Here is a 21,564-nt window from a genome sequence, read left to right as displayed (position 1 = left end):
GATATTTAAATTCCAGGGCGGAAGAACTCCGTTGCCGACTCCTAGCGTATAGCGAATGGCAGTTGCATGTGGCGGTGGTGCAGGACATTTTCAATAAGTGTGGAGAAACCAGTCTCGATCTTTTTGCCACCACTGAACATGCAATGTCAGTATTTTTGCACACTAAAGTTCCCAAAAAGGCTCTCATGGAGACCCATTCTAAAGGGGAGCTCAGGATTCATGTATGCTCCCCCACCCTTCTTGGCTCTTTCTGGGGGAAGATCAAGACTGACTGGGCCAAGTCCTCCTGGTGGCTCTGGTTTGGACCAGAAGGGTGTGGTTTCCAGAACACCTCGGAATAAGACATCTGTCAGTCCATCAAGCTGCTGCTTTGAAATGGTCTTCTGTCACAGCTGCAGGACAGGATCTTGAACCCAGGACTGTGCATCTGCACTTCAGAGCATGTAGATTAAACAGAGGTGGCTAGTTTTCTTTGATCTTCTGAGGGGGTGTTAAGGGGTGTTAATATTCTGCAAATGTGGCACCCATCTAAGAATTCAGTGTATGCTGGGATAAGTTTGTGGCTTGGTGCATCACCCACTAGATTGCCTTGTATTTGTCTTCTAATGCACCCTATCTGAGCCAATGCACAGCTGTCCCCTAAGTTTCTTGATCCGGAATTCTATGTTCGAGGCATATGAGCTGCAGAGTGTACACTTAGCATTAGATCGCCACCTGGTGTTGGGCTCAGATGATTGCAGGTTGTTGTCTTCTTGGAAGAAGTCTTTGTAGTCACGAGATAGGTGACTCCTCCCTTGGACAATACTGCGCATGGTCATCGACTCCATCCTCAGATTGTTTTTTTCCGCCACTGGGTTTGGATGAAAGTTCTCCGCTCCGGCTAGAAAAACTTTTCCAGCAACTTCGAAGCGTAAACTTTATACAAACAATATGGACATCGAATATACTACTTTCGCCGCCATCAGCTTCATTTCGGTGCATAGACGCGGGCCGTTGGGCCTATCGGTGCCGTGCGGCCTACACCTCATGGACAGGACTCCGTGCAAGAGATGCCCTAAATGTCGAGCAAAATTCCCTCATAGCGATGATCACAAGGTCTGCAACCTCTGTCTATCGCCAGATCACGAGTCGACCTGCACAGCTTGTGCATCCTTCCAATCGAAAAAGACCATTCGGGATCAGAGGGCCTGCCGACACGAGATCAGATCAGCCCCAGCACTGGAGGACATCTTCGATGACTAGGTTCCACTCGTCCCGGAAGAAGATTCGCCTGATCTCCAGATCTTATCAGAGGCAGAGGACTTGGATGACTCGATTCCATCTAGTCAACCCGTGAGTACTCTTGACCCTGCACCACAGACACTGCCCATGCCAAAGGCAACGGTCAGCACTCCGCCCAAGGGGCCCAGTCGAGACCGAAATATTCCCTCAAACGCCCTGCTTTCGGGCTCTGCTCCGAGGAAAACTACTACGCCTTCCGGTGCCTTGGCACCGAGCAAACCACACGTGCCAATTCCACCTCTTCCAGCGGCACCGAAGCACAAACATCTTTCGACACCGAAGGATTCTTCGACACCGAAGCCAAAACACCCTTCGGTAACAAAAGGCAAAGACCCTTCGGCACCCACGCCTAAAGACGCACCGGTTACAAAGCCATAAATTGTACCGGATCCGAAGGAAGCTCTGGCTCCAAAACTGTCCGGTTCCAAAAATAAAGATGCAAAACCAGAGTCCGACGCCTCGAGGCCAACGAGACCTGCTTCCACTCCAAGAACTCCAACCTCGGTACCAGAGACTGCAAGGCCTGATTCAGAGTCCCCTAAACCCTCAGACAAGCCTAATAAACCAAAACCACCTTCGGCACCGAAGAATTTGCCATAGGACACAAACGCCTCCTAAAGCAAAACATACCAAAACACCTCTATCGGCACCGAAAAAACCGACGCCAAAGATGGTGGTAGAGTAAGAAGAACTGTTTAGACCAGATCCTAAACAAAAGAGGGTCTATATCAACCCAAAACCTGGACATGTGGAAGCTATTCCTCACAAAAAGCAGAAACACCACTTATACCTGTGGTTCCTGCCAAGAAGAAGGATTGTGCAACTTCTCCAATGCATCCTTCTTCTCCTTCACCTTCTTCCCCTCCTATCCCTTACATTTCACCTACAGGTTCTCCTGTTCAATCTCCTGCATCATCACACCACACTGAGTATGATCTAGGTAGGGGGGGATGACATACCAGACCCTCATGCATACCCTGTAGATGAAGATATCAATCCAGATACATATCCTATAAATGACTATATATGAGTTCCCACCACATAATGTGCCTGACATTCCTGATCCTCCGTCCTACCCAACAAAACCTTCCCCTCCGGAAGATAGTATTGGGTTTAACCACCTCTTAAATAGAGCTGCCCTTTACCACGGGGTTTTAATGCACTCTGATGCCATTGAGGAGGATTTTTTACCGGATACTATTGAGCAGTCACAAAGGTCTACGCAAATACTACCCATGATCAAAGGAGTCATTAAACATGTTCCTGAAATAATTAAAGACCCTGTACGCTGTAGAGTGTTAAATCCAAGAATAGAATAGAAATATAGACCAGCACCATCTGATCCAGTCCATATTAAGGGACATCTGCCACTAGACTCTTTAGTAGTGTCCAATGCACGGAAAAGAACTAATTCCCAGACTTCTGGTGACACGCCCCCACCTGACAAGGAATCCAAAGTTATTGATGCGTCAGGTGAACGTATTGCTGCGCAAGCTACAAATATATGGCGCATAGCAAATGCACAAGCCCTTCTCTCACGCTACGACTGGGCTCACTACGAACAATTGGAAAAACTATTAGAGCACCTCCGAGATCAATTCAAAGATCAGGCAACAGAACTCATACACGAAGGCAAATTGATATCCAATGCCTCAATAAAATGTGCACTATATGTAGCTGACGCACTATCCAGAGCAGTCAATACTAGTGTCATACTCCGACATGCGTGGTTACGCATTTCCGGATTTAAGACGGAGGTGCAAACTACCATCTTAAACCAGCCTTTCAATCAGAACCAATTGTTTGGGCTGGAAGTAGACACTACACTATAAAAAATGAAAAAGGACACAGACGCAGCTAAGTCTATGGGAGCATTACAATCCACACAGACTAGAGGTTCTTTTCGCCGCTCCTTTTATAGAGGAGGCTCCAAGCAAACAGGAACAGATACAACATCTTTCAAAACGCACACACAAACCTCCTCTAACAAAGGCTACTTTAGAGGAGGATACAGAGGCAATAATAATAAGGGAAGAGGTAGAGGTAACAACAACCGCTCCTCTTCCACTCCAAAACAGTGACTTCCCTCTGCTCCCCCAACAGCATTCCACTCCTGTAGGGGGCAGATTATCACAGTTCTACCTGTCTGGAACTCCATCACAACAGACAGGTGGGTGAGACAGATTATCCAACATGGCTACTGCCTAGAACTCACAGCAACCCCCCAAACATACCACTCAGGCAGCGTACAATGTCTACAGACCATCTGACTCTCAACAGGAAGTTCTAGCGCTTCTACAGAAGGATGCTTTTCAATTGGTTCCTTTAGAAGAACAAGGAACTGGAGTTTACTCCCTGTACTTTCTAATCCCCAAGAAGGACGGGACACTAAGACCAATTCTCGACCTCAGGCCCCTCAACCATTACATACAATCAGATCATTTTCACATGATCACTCTGCAACAAGTACTCTCACTGCTGCAACAAGGCGATTTTTCTTTCAACACTAGACCTAAAGGACACCTATTTTCACATTCCTAAACATCCTGCTCACAGGAAGTATTTATGGTTTGTAATACAAGGACAGCACTATCAGTTCAAAGTCCTTCCATTTGGGGTCACAACAGCACCACGAGTGTTCAGAGTGCTCAGCGGTAGTAGCGGCACATCTCCGAAGACAACAGATACATGTCTTCCCTTACCTTGACGATTGGCTCATAAAAGCCAAATCATTCAGTCAATGTGTCCAACACACAACAGACAATTCAAACGTTGCACAACTTGGGGTTCACAAACTACACCAAGTCGCACCTGCAGCCTTCACATGTTCATCAGTATCTAGGAGCTACCATAAACACATCTACAGCTCTAGCGTATCCCAGTCCAGCCAGGATACACAGCATTCAGGCCTTAGTCTCCATTTTTCAACACCAGCAGTCTCTCCAAGCCAGACTGTTCATGAGACTAATTGGCATGATGGCATCTTGCATCTTCATAGTTCCACATGCAAGACTCCAAAGGCGCCCATTACAAGAATGTCTAGCACAACAGTGGAATCTGCAAGACTGCAAAGGCGCCCATTACAAGAATGTCTAGCACAACAGTGGAATCGGGCTCAAGGTCACCTCACCGACCTGGTGTTGGTAGACAGCCGTACGTATCGCTCTCTGCAATGGTGGAACACCAAAAACTTGACAAGAGGACGGCCGTTCCTCGACCCAGTTCCACAAGTCGTGCTCACGACAGATGCATCCCTCACAGGATGGGGAGCCCATCTTACATTATATCACACAAGGCCAATGGAACAACCAACAAACTGTTCCATATCAACAGGCTAGAGCTGCTAGCAATGTTCTTAGCACTCAAAACGTTTCAATTAAAAGTACAAAACAAAGCTGTCTTAATCCGGACGGACAATATGACAGCCATGTACTATATACAAAAACAGGGGGGACACTCTCTGCAACTGTCCCAGCTCGCCCAGAACATTTGGAGATGGGCCATTCCTCAAAACCTAAATCTGGCAGAAGAACACCTTCCGAGAGTTCACAATTGGATAGCAGATCTGTTGAGTCGGCAGTCGCAACAGATTCAGGAATGGGAAATACATCCACAAGTTCTTCAGCCATTCTTCCAAAGATGGGGGCATCCACAAATAGATCTGTTTGCCACCCACGAAAATGCAAAATGCCCAACATTCGCCACCAGGTTTCCACACCCACGGTCCGAAGGCAATGCAATATGGATGAATTGGTCAGGCAGATTTACGTACGCTATTCCGCCTCGCCCACTCATTCCACTAGTAGTGCGCAAGCTCAGACCACAGTCTCTCAAACTAATACTAGTAGCTCCCACATGGGCACGCCAGCCGTGGTTCACCACACTACTAGATCTCCCGCTGGTTCCCCATTAAAAGTTACAGCTCACACCCTCCCTGTTAACACAGAACCATGGAGAAATAAGACACCCAGAACCAAACCACATAAATTTGGTGATCTGGCTCCTGAAGTCTGAGTTTGGTTACTTAAACCTACCACCAGACTGTATGAACATTATTAAGGAAGCTAGAAAACCCACTATCAGAGTGTGTTATGCCGGTAAGTGGAAAAGATTTGCAATTTATTGCAAAAATAATCACATTGATCCACTGGATGCTTCCATCCAAAATATCATCTGTTACTTTTTTCATCTACAAAGGTCCAATTTGGCTTATTCTTCCATACGCTTGCAGCAATTGCAGCCTATTTACAGAATAGGCAACCTCTATCTCTCTTCACAATACCTGCAATAAAAGCATTCATGGAAGTATTAAAATGAATAATCCCACCTAGGTTACCACCTGCTCCTGTATGGAACCTAAAAATTGTCCTTACAAGACTCACGGGACCCCCTTTTGAGCCTTTACACATGTGATTTGCAATTTCTAACATGGAAAACTGCTTTCCTTGTTGCCATCACCTCTCAGAAGAGTTAGTGAAATACAAGCATTCACAATACAAGAACCATTTTTTCAAATACATTCTAATAAAGTGGTTCTTAGGTCTAATCCTAAATTTCTACCAAAGGTTATCACTCTTCATTTAAACCAATCTGTAGAGCTACCTGTGTTTTTCCAATACCCAGACTCTGTTGCAGAAAGGGCCTTACACACCTTAGATGTTAAAATAGCTCTGTTATATTATGCAGATAGGACTAAATCCTTTAGAAAGACAAAACAATTATTTGTATCTTTCTCTCCTCCACACAAAGGCAACCCTCTCTCTAAGGGGGGGATTGCCAGGTGGATTGTAAAGTGTATACAAATATGCTATCATAAAGCTAAAAAAAAGCGAAATATACACTAACAGTTTCTCCTAGAGCGCACTCCACTCGCAAACCAGGAGCCTCTATGGCTTTCTTAGGAAATATACCACTAGAGGACATATGCAAGGCAGCAACATGGTCTACACTACACACCTTCACTAAACACTATTGTGTTGATGTGCAGGCCAAGCAGCAAGCTGCGGTGGGCCAAGCTGTCCTTAAAACACTGTTTCAAACTACTGCAACGGATACAAGCGACCACCGCTAGGGGAGACACTGCTGCAAAATTGATGCTGAGTGTACACTCTGCAGCTCATATGCCTCGAACGGAAAATGCTACTTACCAGTATGCATCTGTTCTTGGTATGTAGAGCTGCAGAGTCCTACACGCCCTCCCGCCTCCCCAGGACTTGTATCCGTTCCAGTTCTCATCTTACTTAGATGCACACGCATGGACATCCTTTCTCTTTACTTCTACGAACTCCATTTCCCATCATGGCGAAAAACAATCTGAGGATGGAGTCGATGACCATGCGCAGTATTGTCCAAGGGAGGAGTCACCTATCTCGAGACTACAAAGACTTCTTCCAAGAAGACAACAACCTGCAATCATCCGAGCCCAATACCAGGTGGCGATCTAATGCTAAGTGTACGACTCTGCAGCTCTACATGCCAAGAACAGATGCATACTGGTAAGTAGCATTTTCCTTTTCGTTGCTGTAACCTCAAATAGCCACTCTGTTCAGCAGAATTACACACAATTTGTGTTTTGGGACAAACTGGTGTTGCGAATCCAATTACATTCCTGCCAATAGTGGTAGCATCTTTCCATGTAAGTTATGCTATCTCCCTTTCCACTTTCTCTGCCCGGCATCACCCTCTGAAAATAAACACACCATTGTTAGTACCCCAAGAGGGCCCTGCTACATTGATCGTACCAATTACGATCGGGTTGACGGTCAACTCTTTGTGTACTTCTCAGGGGCATAGAAGGCTGTGGCGGTTTAGGAAAGAACCATCTGTAGGTGGCTAGTTGTCTGCATTAAAATCTGCTATGCTAGCTAGGAACCAGACACCTGGAGGATTGAGGGCTCATTCCAATTCAGCAAAGGCTGCTACTAAGCTGGCACACTCCGTTCGTGTACTAGACGTCTATCAGACTCCTGTGTGGGTGTTAGACCTGGCATCCTTTGTGTTTTCCCTCTGTTTTGCCTCCAACCTGCCTCCAACTTTGTTTTTACTGGCATTAAGAGACTGCACACTTTACCACTGCTAATAAGTGCTTGTGTTCGCTCCGTAAAACATGGTAGAATTGGTATGTGCCCAATTGGTATATTTAATTTACTTGTTAGACCCTAGTAAAGTGGCCGTTATTGTGCCCTGGGCATGTACATTAAATGGTGAGCCTGCAGCACTGATTGTTCCACCCACTTAAGTAGCCCTCCCTTAAACATGCCTCAGGCCTGCTATTAAAGCCTGTGTGTGCAGTCTAAACTGCCATGTCTTCCTAGCAAAAATCCTTTTTTTTTTTTTTTCCAGGCTAGAACATTCCCTTTTAATACATTTGTCACACCTAGGGTAGGACCTGGACAGCCTAGAGGGCAGGGTGCAGTGTATTCAAAAAGTGGGACATGTACTTTTTAGTTTTATGTCCTGCAAGTGAAAAGTGCTTATACTTGTTTGAACTACTGCAAGGCCTACCTCCTCAATAGACTAACATTAGAGTTATCTTGCTTCAAATAAGATAAGTGATCATTTCTAAATGGGAGCAGATAACCAGTTCGCGTTTAGTGTCATTTTGTAATTGAAATGAAAAATTCTCTTGTGGTGAAGTTGGATTTTAATTTTCAGTAATAAAAAAATTGCACTTTTAGAAAGTTGGCATTTTTCTGCCTCAGTCATTTAGTACCTGCAGCCTGTTTCTGGGTCACATGACTGGGTGTAGCAGACAGTCCGGCTTTGTGTATTCTTCCTAGACATCCACACATTCAAAATCTTAGGTGCGCTTGGATGGGCCATTACTGGCAGGATGAGAGGGCGGAGCTGGGCAGAGTCCTACTTGCACTTGGATAGGCTGTGGCCTGCCTCCAGACAAAGGGCTGGATACACCTGGGTTATTTGGGCCACAGAAGGCAGGATGCTTGGGGACTTCAACGGGAAACCTTTAGAAGCTTCCACCACTTCAAACAAGTCCCAGGTATAATTATTGGCCCCTCGACCCCAACTGTTAAGTACAACTCTGAACCTATGGATATTCTACCAGGAAGAACTGCCGCTCCCCTAGACTGCTGCTCTGCTGCCCTCTTGCCTGGGTGAGAAGGACTGGACCTGCATGTGTTAAACTCAGGACCCTGAAGTAACTCCGAGGGCTCGTTGGCTGCCCTCCTTAATGGACTCAGCGACAGAAGGCTCCAACAACCTTGAATCCATCACCAGGAACCTATCGGAGTCCTACCCTGCGAAGTGGTGACATCCCAGACCCTCTGAAGTGGATTGGAACGTGGTCTGCCAGTCCATCTGTAGACCCAGTAGAACAGATGCACCTTCTCTGTTGAGCAGTGCAACCCCAACCAGAAACAATACATCATTTCTGCGAGGGTTGTGTGGCTGCAAGGGCTCTGCATCGAGCCAGCTGTGCAAAGCTTTCCTTACGTAGGCCCTCAAGTCGCAAATCCATTGACAGCAGCCCCAATGACGCTGGTTCTCGCATCGCAGATTCACTGATCCTTGGAACACAGTGCCTCGACTGCACAATGCATCCGTGATGCGGTACCTCAGCAATGCTCCGTAAACCAGGATTTGAAGTACTCTTGTTCAGAGGGCCTAACTGGGGCCTTGTAGCTGGCCCATGCCCAAGTGCAGCTGGCCTGAACTTGTGACTTTGTCTTGGTCTGGCTCAACCAGATGTCCACAGTTGGCACTTTGTGCTTTTTGGCACTATTTTCACTAACCTCTTTAAAATTGTATATCTGCTAGCAGCTGCAACTAAAGAATTAAAACCACTTCAGCTGCACTCTGCCTGACTTAACTGGCTATTGTCTCTGCATCGCATCTAGGAATGGCTTAAAGCAGACTGCCTTTTGTACTGGTTGATGACTTGAGATAGTGATCCCCTGCGTGTCCACAAGACCAAGCTTATTGCTGAGACATTTGCTGTCTATTACTCCATGCTGCCAGCATCACCCAGACCCTACCATAGTAAACGACCTCCCAATGTGCTCTCTCAGCAAGATGCAAAAAGAAGACCCAGCATCTCCCATTACATTAGAATAGATGCAAAGCCACATCAACTCCCTAAACACTGATGAAACCACAGGCCTGAATAGGTTCCCTGTAAAATCTTTCCAACTATATTCCGCCATACTCTTCCCATCTCCTACCCCTCTTCCAAGATAGCATAGGGAAAGGATACCTGCCCCATGATCTGGGAGGTGCCACCATAGTGGATATACCCAGTCTGGATAAGGACCCACACTGATTGTCTTCTATCTGCCGATCTCCCTGATTAACATGGGGGTGAAATTCCTGTCTAAAATCCTAGCAACTCTGTTGCTGCAATGTTATCCAATCCTGAGGCAAACCGGACAAGAATAGCTTCCTGCTGAATTGCGAACCCGACACTGTATTGGCCACCTATAGCTCATTTTAGCCAAATCCAGTGATCAGTAAGAGCAGACGGACCTCGTACTAATTGGCTTCAAGAAAGTGTTAGACTCCATCATGATGCACCATATCCTCCATAAAGGGAACCTCCCACTCTGTTTTGTATAGATTATCCACACTTTAGAACTAGCCTCCGGTCTGAGTCGACGGTGCTCTCTGCCCCTTTTCCTGTCGAGCGAGGCAACAGGCAGGGCAGTCCCCTCTCTCGCCTTCGCTTTGGTCTTGTGATCAGCCCTGCAGCAGAATGGATCTCCCTGATTACCCAGCTAAAGGGCATAAGTTTGAATACTGGCAAGGAGGAATGAGTATTTCTCTATGCCAATACCCTCCCATTGTACGTAAAGAGGCCAGTCCATCCATAGATATGCAACACATGCAAGCATCTCGCATGCACGTGAACCACACTAAATCCCAATATGTTCCAGGGATAGGCCCCTGCTCTACTGGAGCCATGGCCTGCTGCTCACGACCGGTCCCTTCACACATTTAGGAATCCACTTTTCAACAGACTGGCAACAGTTCTGGGATCTCCATATTACCCCTCTACTGCAAACTACCCAAAGGGAGTTGACGTCCTGGGACAAACGCATTTGTTATTGGCCAAAGAACCCTATTTAAAATGGTGGTTTTGCCAGAATTCCTACATGTCCTCAAATTTCCCTTACACCAAACCCCCATCTCTTTTCTCTGAAATAGTGACTCCACTTACCAAATACCTCTGGACTGGGACACAACCCAGGGTCTCCCTGGCCAAATGAACACAGGGCCCAGTCAATGGCGAACTGGGGAGTGTCCCAGAACTGTGCTTGTATTATTGGACATCACAGTTGGTGGCCATTAATGATTATTTAGGGACCAAAATGACACAGTTTAGAATTCTGATCTTTCCAGGGTAATACCGGAGCCTACCTGAGCTCAATTGACTTGCTGGTACAACACTCTTAAACTCACTAAATGGCACAAATTAATTTCCAATGTGACTTCAGCCTGTGGAAGGATACCTGGCTCTCCAAAGTGTTGAGACAACCCGTTTTTCGTGCTTGGGAACTGAGCAATATTTCAGATAGATGCATGGTCTTGTGCACATTTAAGCCCTTCACAAGCAAAACCGTGGACTTTCAGCTAAATAAAACCCAAGTCTTCTGCTACCTCAACTCCAACATGCACTTACACAACCTCATTCTGTGACTTCAACCCTCTTGAACCCAAGTAACACGTAGGGCATAAGAGGATCTCTTGAATATATTGAACTTTAGTGATACTCACCAGCTTACTTTGTGCACCTACGAGACACCTGGTACCAAGATGTCTTCCTACTAACTCCTGTGGGATGGCAGGAGGCCAGGATACTGCCAGATGCCTAACCAGATCTGCCAAAATCAGACTGATTCAGTTCAAATTTACCCACCAGGTAGGTTTTTATCCCCACAGGCTTTGGCACATGAGAACCAGAGCAGATGACCTCTGTCCTCTGTATTTGGTGGCACATGTGGTTTTCTTCTATATGAAATGGGATTGTCCTTTTATCACTACATTATTTGCTACAGTCCATGATATTCTTAGGACCCTGGTAGGATACAGTTTAATTCCAAACCAGAAACGAGTGATCTTGGGCGTCGGTGAACAAGATGTGGCTCCTGTCTGCGCCTGATGTTTTGATGGTTATTGGATTGTTAGACAGATACCTTGCCTGCTGCTGAATCTCACACGTAGCTCTCCACTCACCCTGATTCTTGCTGCGTGGTCCTAGGGAATGGGCCGAGAAATTAGTATGCACTGCCAGCAGTTGTCCGCAAGTACCACAAAATCTGGTGTATGTGTATCTGACTACAAATTATACAGAACAATGCTGTGGGACTTTCTATACCTAATGCACTGGTCATGCTCTGACCTGAGTCACATTGTGTATCGCACCTCTATCAAAATGTTAGTCAAAAGAATTTAAAAAATGGTCCTCTGGCATTTGTATATTGTATATCTGCCACTAGCCTGGCAGACTAGCTGTGTGTTTGAAGAGTTAGTTTTTTTTGCCTTATGTAGGAGTGGAGGGTATTAGATGAGATATTCTTATGTGGGCTGTCTGTGGCACACCTTTTGCTGCTGGTAAGTTTGCCAATGTTTACAGGTAAGAAAGAAGGAATTGGATTAATGTCATCATTAAATACTTAGTTGACAGTATCTAGTTTCAGCATGCCTGAGCCAATATTTCTTAACCCCTTCGACGCTCATGACGAGCTGGGCTCGTCATGCAGTAGCCTCCTGCTACGCTCATGACGAGCCCAGCTCGTCATGAATGTGCGAGGATCGCGAAATCCCAGCACAGCAGGGGAATTCCCATAGCATCCAAGAGGTTAAGCCTACTTGTGTTATAAACAAAGTTATCCCAACCGGTGACCTCGTATAAAATGCACATTTTCTTTTCAGTTTTTTTCTAGATCTATTGTTTTTAGCTGACACCTAAGCCGTACAAATTAAATATTAGATTCCTTTCTCCCCATGGGGGGAAAAAAGAACCAGCAGAATTATATCACCATTTATAAGAAGCTAAAACTCTTTCCACACATTCCTAGTAAAGGTTCTAAGCTTTAATAGTGTTCAGGTAGAAAAACAATTCAATACCTTAATCTCAAAACTACAGCGCATGATATTTGTAAACTTTCCAGCATTCAGTTTTCAGGATTACCAATAGTGCCTCAATGATAAATAAAATGTTTGAATGTTTTACCACTTCAGAAGATAACACATTTTCTTGCATCACTGTGATGAAACAGTTAATATATGTTCTGCCTTGGTAGTTGTACTTTTGAATGCCTTCAATGACTCCTTTACAGGACAGGTTTGCTCTAAAGACAATCTGTGACAATAACTTATCAGATTATCCTACACTGCAATCTTATTTGGCTAACTTAACTTTCCTTTGGCTAACTTAACTTTCCTTTATCAGGTGGTGATTTTTAATTTTTAATCAACATTTTGTCACCTTTTAGGTAATCCTGTAGCATCAATTGATCAAAACTGAAATCTTACTTTGCAATTGCGGACAACTCCATATTGAGATGTTCTTCACAAAGTCACAATATTGTACGCTTATCAGACAAAAAGCCTAGCCAAACAATATAGACGTGATCTGCCACAGATTTCTCTGAACTCTGCATAGGCTTTCAAAACAAATATTACCCCTATTGATGGAGGTGCTCTGGCAACTCCAGCACTCTGGAGTATTGCCTTCAATCAAATTAATTCTGGGTAATTATTTGTAACCTGGGGCTGTCCATAGTGTTCCCAAGGGCCAGATTCTGCTGCTTCTCCAAGTTAACTGCTGATTATGCAAATAACCAGCAATTACAATAATTGCACATGTATCCTCTGTGAATAACTCAGTGTTGCATGAATTATTGCCTATTAACTAACAATGGATAGGTATGATTAGCACATCAGTGACTAAAAAATTGCTGCTCTCCTTCCAACCTACTTGTGTCATCGCTCAAAATAAAACTATCTTTACACAAAATGATCAGTCTTGTACCACAAACTGGAAAACGCCACAACCTACTAATTTGTTTCAATTCGATCTGCCATTCTCTCAGCATGGTGCAAGCTGTTACCAACTAAAGTGCACATTGTAAGACTTTAACACATGGGTGCCCCTGTATCCACAACTTGTTTGTTCTGACTTACTCGAAAAAAGCATCCATTCTTTGAAAACATCAATGAGCATGACTTCATTTACATTTTTACTTGTTCAGTTCCTTCGTATAAACCTCAATTCGTTTTGCTGCATCTTATTTAAGTAAAACGAATTAGTCTACTCTTGTCAGCAGAAGCAATAGATTGTTAGTCTGGTACCTCACACCCATATCTGTATGTGGTACTGTACTCAAATGGTTGGCTGTTGGTGTATGCATTGCATGGTAGCCCTCTCTATCTTTCAGGAATGCTATTTGCAATGTATTGTTTGATTTTGTATGAATACGTTTAGTGTGTGCTTTAGTCTATTTTTTTTTTTTACTCTTGTTAAGGATGTTTGCTAATATCATTTTGTTCTACTTTTATCTGTTATTCATTGTTGCATCCTTTTTCTCATCAACAGCACAGGAATGTTCACTGGATGATGACGGCATTCTAATCCCAATTATTGTTGGTGCTTCTCTGGCTGGCTTGATTGTCATCATTGTGATTGCATACATAATTGGCAGAAGAAAAAGCTATGCTGGATATCACACTCTGTGAAAATGGTCTTCACTTCCCTTTTTCAAAGAAGCAAGTTCTGAAATTGAGACTAAACTTCACCATCCTTTGCTGCAGGCAGGATCCAGTTTTTTTTTTTTTTTTAGTGGACATTTCTTTTCCATTGGCCTCAGTTTGTAGGCTCTAAAACTTAAACTACGGGGTTAAGGTGCTTTTAACTACAGTGTAGTAATTGTCTTTTCTATCAAGTAGCAATATTAACAAATTGCTCAAATACAAAAAACTCCCATTTTCATACTTTGAGGGTGAATTTGGTTTATTTCTTTGTCACGTCAACTTGCTTCTTTGTTTTCTTTAAATCCTGTCTAAAGCGCATGATGATAGTTTGGCTTTAATAGTAGACCTAAGCAATACTTGCCAGTGATTTCGCTTTTCAAGCCGTTATTGTTCATGCCTACTTTTACCTATAATCTGCATCCACCTCAATGATTGACTAACATTTTCTAAGGATGTCAGTGGCATAAGTGTCCTCCAACTCTTCATACTCTGCACACAACTAATTGTACATAGAGTTGTAGTCTGTTTTGCTAGGCCCTTTGGCCTGGCCGTACGTGTTGATTTGCTAACATTGGACACAAGCACAAAGCTGGCATTGTCTTACATTGCTAACTGTAGAGCCTACCTTTACAGGAATTTCTCAATGATGTTGATTTGTTACAATAAGGGAATACTTGCAAATGCAAGTCTTAATTTAAGCAAAGTGCACTTAACTTTATCTTGCTCAGGACCTGGACTTTTGCTCCTCTTCCTTATTTCCCATTTCTAACATTGACTGTTGTACTTTTAAGTGCTGTAGGGCACTGTTGTACTTCGTGAATAGTATTATGTTATATGATTGAATCTGTTTAGTGCAAATTAGTACTTGGATTGCATGTTCTTCGCAACCTTCCACTCGTGTAGTGTAGATGATGGGAGCAACCAAGCTTAACTGATTTGCTATACAAACTGTATTAATGTTGGCTGTAGTGGCGAGTACGGCATACAATGGCATTTGGTACCCCACATCTGCAACACCAGTTGCTCCTTGTGAAAGTGCTTGAGAGCCATTGAACCAATTTAGATTCCAGGTACACTCACTCAGTATTTTACCGTTGTTGTATCCTTTTGTGGCTTAGAAGCACCAGTCTCTGCCTCTGTGATTTCAGCCCAGCTGTTAGTGTTTCCTGTGTGTGTTATGCTGAAGCTCTTGCCCTATTTAAAGCACTTGCAAAGTAAGCTACTCTTTTATCCTTGTCTAAACTGAAAGTTTAGCTTTTTTCAGAGCAGATGGCTGTCAACCAATACTAGAAGCGGTGAGTGAGTGTCTGAATTGCCCTGAATCGTGAGAACTTTATATTTTCTAGTTTTACTGTCTTTTAGTGTCACTATGCTGTTGCACCTGAAATAAAGTGTTTACATTTGCTAAGAATAGTTAACATGTTCTGTTATGTACAAATTACAGTTGTAGCAAATATTCAATTTACAATAACCTCTTCGAATACATTTAGGTGCAGTTAACTCAAAATCGTTTGAAAGCTGTTTTAATAGGTTGATTTTGACAAGCAACTGCTTTAAAGTGTGTGCCTTTTTAGAATTAACAATTCTTTCTAAAAAGTTTGAAGTTTAATTACCTGGTAGTCTGTACAAAACTAAATTTAAAGGAGTTACTGCAGAGCTTTGATTTGGAATAGCCCGAATTAAGTTACCATAACATTTCACAGTTCCAACTTGTATATTTTTGTCATCCAGTAGGAATGTTTCCCAAGACTTTGCTTATAAAGGTCTTGCAATTTTAGCCCATATTTTTGAGTGCAACACAAAATAAAGATTCTGTTTCCTAACCATAAGCTGTTGGATATTCATTGAAATCAATGCTCAGTTTGGACCTGCTCAACTGCTTTCAAACTCCAGCTGAACTTGGCAGCTCCCGTGGTCCATACTGTCAAACTTATGTAGTGAAATCTCTACTGACATGGGAGTATACCAACCAAATTAATTTTATTTATGGTGCTTTGTATAACCCTTAATTCTAGACCTGAGGTCTTAAGTTAATTAAAACTACTTTTAATTAACCACTTTTCTGAATGTCCTACATCCTGCTGTACATACCTTGTGTGTGAAGATGTGCACCACTCCATTACAGCTTTTTGCCCAATGTAAGTTTCAGTCTTCACTGACACTAGTGTCCCTTAGCAGGCATTCTTATTTTTGCAGTTCAAGTTTAACTCGGCATCAGATGGGTACATTCTTTGCCATTGACTATTTCTGGCAGCTGACTCTTGTGCCCTTTTGGAAAGTATCATTTCAACAGGGAGGCATCTGGTTCTTGTCTTCTCTGTGCAAGGTTAACTATGGGCTCATCATTGTCATGCTGTAATTCTGATCCTACTCCACAGCATAGGCAGAAAATGTATGTAAGTGGCAAAAATAACTGTAGTTGAGCCCAGCCTCAAGATGAGCCCAGTCAAGCTTTCATTTGAATATAAAAATGCAAGGTCTGATCAGTCCCCCTTATGAGGTGATGGTGGGTAAAGAATATCAAAAACCTTCAAGCATCTAGATGAGCCTCAATGGCACCGATTTCCCTTCAGCTTGAACATCGAGAATAATTTTGAAGGCTTAACTTTCGGTGGTACCTTTTTTTTACCCATGATCAGTTGGTGTAGTGGTTGTTCTGGTTTTAGATGTGCGTGAGCAATTGTTCCTCATCTCGGGCCGAGATCTGTTAAGGGCAATAATAATATATTTGCACCTGAAACAGATGTAAATACTGGCAGCACTGTACCTTTACAAAATAAGAGGAACAAGAACCAATTGTGAGCAGTCACTTCTGTGCTGAGTATAATTTGTTTTACCCCAGGATGCACTCCTGCTAGTAGCCTAAGTATTCCATGGTCCCCATTGTAGTGCATAAAGGCGCATATTGTGTCCAAAGACTGCAACATGTGTAATAGGGCTTGAGTCTCAGAAGCGAGAGTCGTGAGATCTGCTGTGTTTGCTGGCAATGAAGTAGCTGCCTAGTCTCCTGCACAGTGAGTGGTAAGGCTTTGAACTCTGCCTGCCTGCTCTTACCTTCAACATTGGCTGCAAACATGCACTCAGTGGGCTGAACTGCTGCGTTTAGTCTTGCACTGGGTAGAGAACCAAGAACTAAAGTGATGCAGTTCTGCTATCGGAAAGATGGCAGTGGAAAATTCAAAAGTTTGGCAGTGTGCAGTTTCCACTTAGGGTGAATGGCCTCAGGCCCTGCAGTCAAGCCATCCCGAGCCCCATGTGACTCTTTAGTGTCAGCTACTCTGCAGGTAAGGCACGCTTCTCCTACCAATGGTTACTATTGCCCACTGTAAAGAGCTCCATTCTAATGTAGTATTCGTTTTCTAGTCATATGGAGCTACTTGACATCGGAGCAGACTATTCTGCAATTTGTCCATGGTTTCTTCTCAAGGTCTTCTCTGGATCTGGTCTTTTCCTACACAAGGACCTCTTGTTTGTTTATCCTTTTACATGCCCAGGTAGCACTATTGTGAGGAAGGTTTATTTAGGGGCATCCTTGATGGCTGCAGTGAAGCAAACCTAGCTGCTCCGGATGTGTTGGTTGGTAAAAGTTCCTCCAGGACTGGGCTATCCAACCTTTTCTGTAACAAGAGCTACCTATGTTAAGTGAAAATCACCCTGAGCTACCAATTGTATTAGTATTATAGTGAGCACGTCAGACAAATTACATCAGTAGCTAGCAATGCAAGATTACCAGCAGTGATCCCCCCGGGCCATCAGCTGGTGAGGCCTGCAGTAATGTAAAAAAGTCTTTGAGGTTAGAATGCCTTTAAATGGCTAGTGTATGACTGTCATAGCTGCAGTGCCCCTGGCAGGAAGGTAATGTTGGTAATACGTGTCTTCAATGCTACATGATTTATCACTCAATCCTTCAATTGAAGTATATTTTGAAAATGTAACCAATTTTCTGCAAATCACAGCTTATGAGTTATGAAAATAAACACACTTGCATTTTGAATATGGGATTTTCAATTTTGCACACATTGCAAACAGAGCAAAAGTTTCTAATTTAATAGGCTGATATGCCCAGAGGAAAGCCACTTGCAGATAGCTGGAGAGCTACCCGTTGCTCAAGGGCGATTCAGGGGAGAAGCCTGCTACAGGTCCTGCCTATGATGAGTAGTGTAGAACTGGAGCAGAGTATCTGCCCAGGGCCCAGTAACCTGTCCACAGGTAGGCTGAACTGAGAAAGTGAAGTGTTTGAGGCATGTGAGCGGTAGATCACATGCTTTGCATACTCCTGCCATCTAGTGTTTGGTCCGAATGTTTGCCAGTTTTTCTTCAAAGCAGTCTTTCCAGTCACAAGGTGGGTGATTCCTACTTTCGGAGATTGTGCAGGTGGGCATCAACTCCATTGTTAGACTGTTTTGTTTTTTCTGCCATCGGGTTCGGGCGTGAATTGCTGTGCTCGGGTTCAACACTTTTTCTAGTTCCCCCACAGTGTGCCATCTACTTACCCTCAACTGTATTGTTGTTCTATTGAGTTTTCCATTCTCTGCGTATTGTTCAGGAGAATCCCTTTTGACCAGCAACTTTGTGGAATGCGGTTGGGCCTAGCTGTGTCTGGATTCAAGATAGCCTGGCTGATGAGGATTATGAATCCGAAACCGGTCCCAGGATGCTTGTTTCCGGTCCAGGGAAGACATGGCTTGGCAGTTTGGGCTGGACTGTTCCCATGTGGCACAGGGTCAGACTGATTTGCACATAGCCATGTCTGAACTGGGGTGGCCGAGTGAGCTAAAGAATGGTGATGGATTAAACCCAGATCAGTTGACTGGGGGTGAGTGTTTGATTTGCTCAAACGCTCCGTCCATCATCCCCTTTTGTATCGTGTCGGGAAAGCTAGCAGTCAATGGAACAGACTCCATTTAAATTCTGTGCCAAGCCAAGTATCCGCGCACCGGCTTGCACAAAGTGTGCAACTTGTGCCTTACCCTGGAGCATGACTAACAAGACTGCGATGCGTGCAGATCCTTCCGATCGAAGAAGACGCTTCGTGACAGTCTGGCTGGACGTCACGAAATGCAACAGCACAGTGGCTATGCTCTGGATCTCTTCGGAGAAGATTCCGAACACTGTCTTTGACGCTCACTGAGCCGAGGAAGAATACATTTCCCTGTCAGAAGCTGACTCCGACATGGACGAAGACATCCCGCAGGATCAGCGTACCTGGAGTACCGATACTCCCTTGCCCCAACCTCTGCCAAACAAAAAGGCTCCTGTCCCTCCTCTGCCTTCGGGCCAAGGCGGGTTCTGAGACGTTTCCAACGCTCTACCTTAGGGCCCGGCACCAAAATAAATAATAAGGCCTTCTGGCTCTGGATCGAGTCGGCTGCTTTTAGGCACCGAGCCGAAACACGTTTTGGTAAAAATCCCTTCGGTACCTAAATCATCTTCGGACCCTAACACTTTCACACCGAAAACAGTGCCTCCAAAAATATTGGTACCAAAACGCTCCTACTCCATCAAAGAAGCATCGTTTCGACGTCCCGCCTTCAAATCCGGACCTGAAATAAAATGAACTGGTCATCAATCCCAAAACTGGGCCTATTCACGCAAAATTTCCATTAAAAGGTAAACCAGACACGAGGACACTTGCCACATTCCTCTTAAGAGAAAAAATGTTGGTACTAATCCCTCTCCTCCTCCTCTGTCTCCTCCTTCCCCAACTAACCCTAATTTAAGAATACCCACAAATTCACCACCACCACAATCACCTGCCAACCAGTATGATGGGGATGGAATAGACTGTAATAGTCCTGATCCATGGGACGATTATAATACAGATCCAAATGCACCGAACGATCCAGACTCGTACCCTACAAACCCTCTCCTCCTGATGGTAATGTAGGATACATAGTTAATAAATAGGGATGCTGAATAGCGTGGAGTTCAACCTCATAGTAACTTAAGGAGGATTTTCTCTTTGAAGCATATATACAGACAACACCTACACTGTATAGAGGCAACCTCATCGAGCGGTTACTTTCAAGGCAGATTTAGAGGCCATAATGGCAAGAGAAGAGGTAAAGTTTTCACACCCCGCAGCTCCCCCTCAACAGTGACTTTCCTCCTTTCCCACGACCAATCCACACCTGTTGGGACATGTCTCTCAGCTCCTCCCCGTCTGGCATACAGTAACTTCAAACAGATGGGTCATAGGAATGATCCAATCTGGTTATTGCCTGGAGCTTACCAACATTCACCCCATCCCCCAAAAAATTCTTAAATGTTCAGTCACCAGAGCAGCTACACCTCCTCAAGCGGGGGAGCTATAGAGCCCATACCTTTACAATATCAAGGATCCTGTGTGTACTCCCTATACTTTCTAATACCCAAAAAGGAAGGCTCTCTCAGGCCTATACTAGACCTCAGAATTAAATCTATATTCACTCAGATCACTTTCACATGGTGACACTTCAACAAGTGCTTCCACTCCTACAGCAAGGTGACTTTGTCTACTTTAGACTTAAAGGACGCATTCTTCCATATTCCAATACACCCTGCTCATCTCAAATATCTCAGGTTTGTGGTAGCGGGACAACACTACCAGTTCAAAGTGCTGCCATTCGGAGTCACCACTGCTTCCAGAGTATTCACCAAATGCCTGGCACCTTCTAAGACAACATATTCATGTCTTTCCAGATTTGGACGATTGGCTTATCAAAGCCAGTTTTTACCCAGTGTCTCCAGCACAATCAAATAGTACAGGTACTGGGCAATCTCTGGTTCACAGTAAATGTGTTGAATGCCCATCTCCAACCCTCCAACATGCGAACATACGTGGGAGCCACTCTCGATGCTCAAAAAGCTCCAGCCTGTCGCAGTGCAGCCAGAATCTGCACTATTCAGGCTTTAATTTTAGTTTCGGCCCAACCAATCCTTACCAGCTCAAGTATATATCCAACTATTGGGAATGATGGCGTTTGCATCACGATAGTTCCCCATGCAAGAGTTCAAATGCGACCCCTTCAGGAATGCTTGGCACATCAGTGGAATCAGTCTCGTTCAATTGTAAGATCTAGAGTTGATTGGCAGCCACACCCATCGCATTCTGCAGTGGTGAAATCAACAAAACCTATCCAAAGGGCGGCCTTTCATCGGCCCACAGACCGTGCTAACAGACTCCTCGCTCACTGGTTGGGGAGCTCATCTCCAGACTCTCACAATTCAAGGTTTGTGGAGTCACGAGCACCTTCATATGAATTCTCTAGAGTATTTCTAGCGCTCAAATTCTCAGACTCACCTTGCAGGCAAAACTGTCCTGATGCGCACCGACACCTTGACAACCATGTATTACATACAGAAATGGGGGAGGGTTGGAGGCACTCTATCCAGCGGTCAAGCCTTGCATAAGCCATTTGGAGGTGGGCCATACATCACAATATTTCTCTCCTGGCAGTACACCTCCTAGGATTAAACAATCTGATTGCAGATCTTCTCAGCAGGCAGAGACGACAGATTCACAAGTGGGAACTTCCCCCTCAAGTTCTCCTCCCATTCTTTCCAATGTGGGATTTTCCACAGAAAGATCTG

The 21,564-nt window shown here is 44.3% G+C and overlaps 1 protein-coding gene across 2 annotated transcripts in view; it reads left to right on the top strand.

The window, feature by feature from the left end:
- LOC144829517 (lysosome-associated membrane glycoprotein 2-like) overlaps window positions 1-21,564 on the top strand; it is a 327,120-nt gene that overhangs the window by 116,710 nt on the left and 188,846 nt on the right. Inside the window, exon 8 of one of the 2 annotated variants that reach the window (XM_078688733.1) lies at window positions 13,838-15,821. The exons of the other annotated variant lie outside the window; for it this stretch is intronic. Within the exon in view, the coding sequence (XP_078544859.1) occupies window positions 13,838-13,977 (140 nt within the window). The 3' untranslated portion in view covers window positions 13,978-15,821. Of the gene's footprint in view, window positions 1-13,837; window positions 15,822-21,564 lie in introns of those variants that run through there. 2 annotated transcript variants of the gene reach the window in all.

Source organism: Lissotriton helveticus, chromosome 4_1, assembly GCF_964261635.1.
Source record: "Lissotriton helveticus chromosome 4_1, aLisHel1.1, whole genome shotgun sequence".
NCBI classification, from domain to species: Eukaryota; Metazoa; Chordata; class Amphibia; order Caudata; family Salamandridae; genus Lissotriton; species Lissotriton helveticus.
The sequence above is the reverse complement of the archived record's forward strand: the minus strand, read 5'-3'. Positions and strand labels throughout refer to the sequence as shown.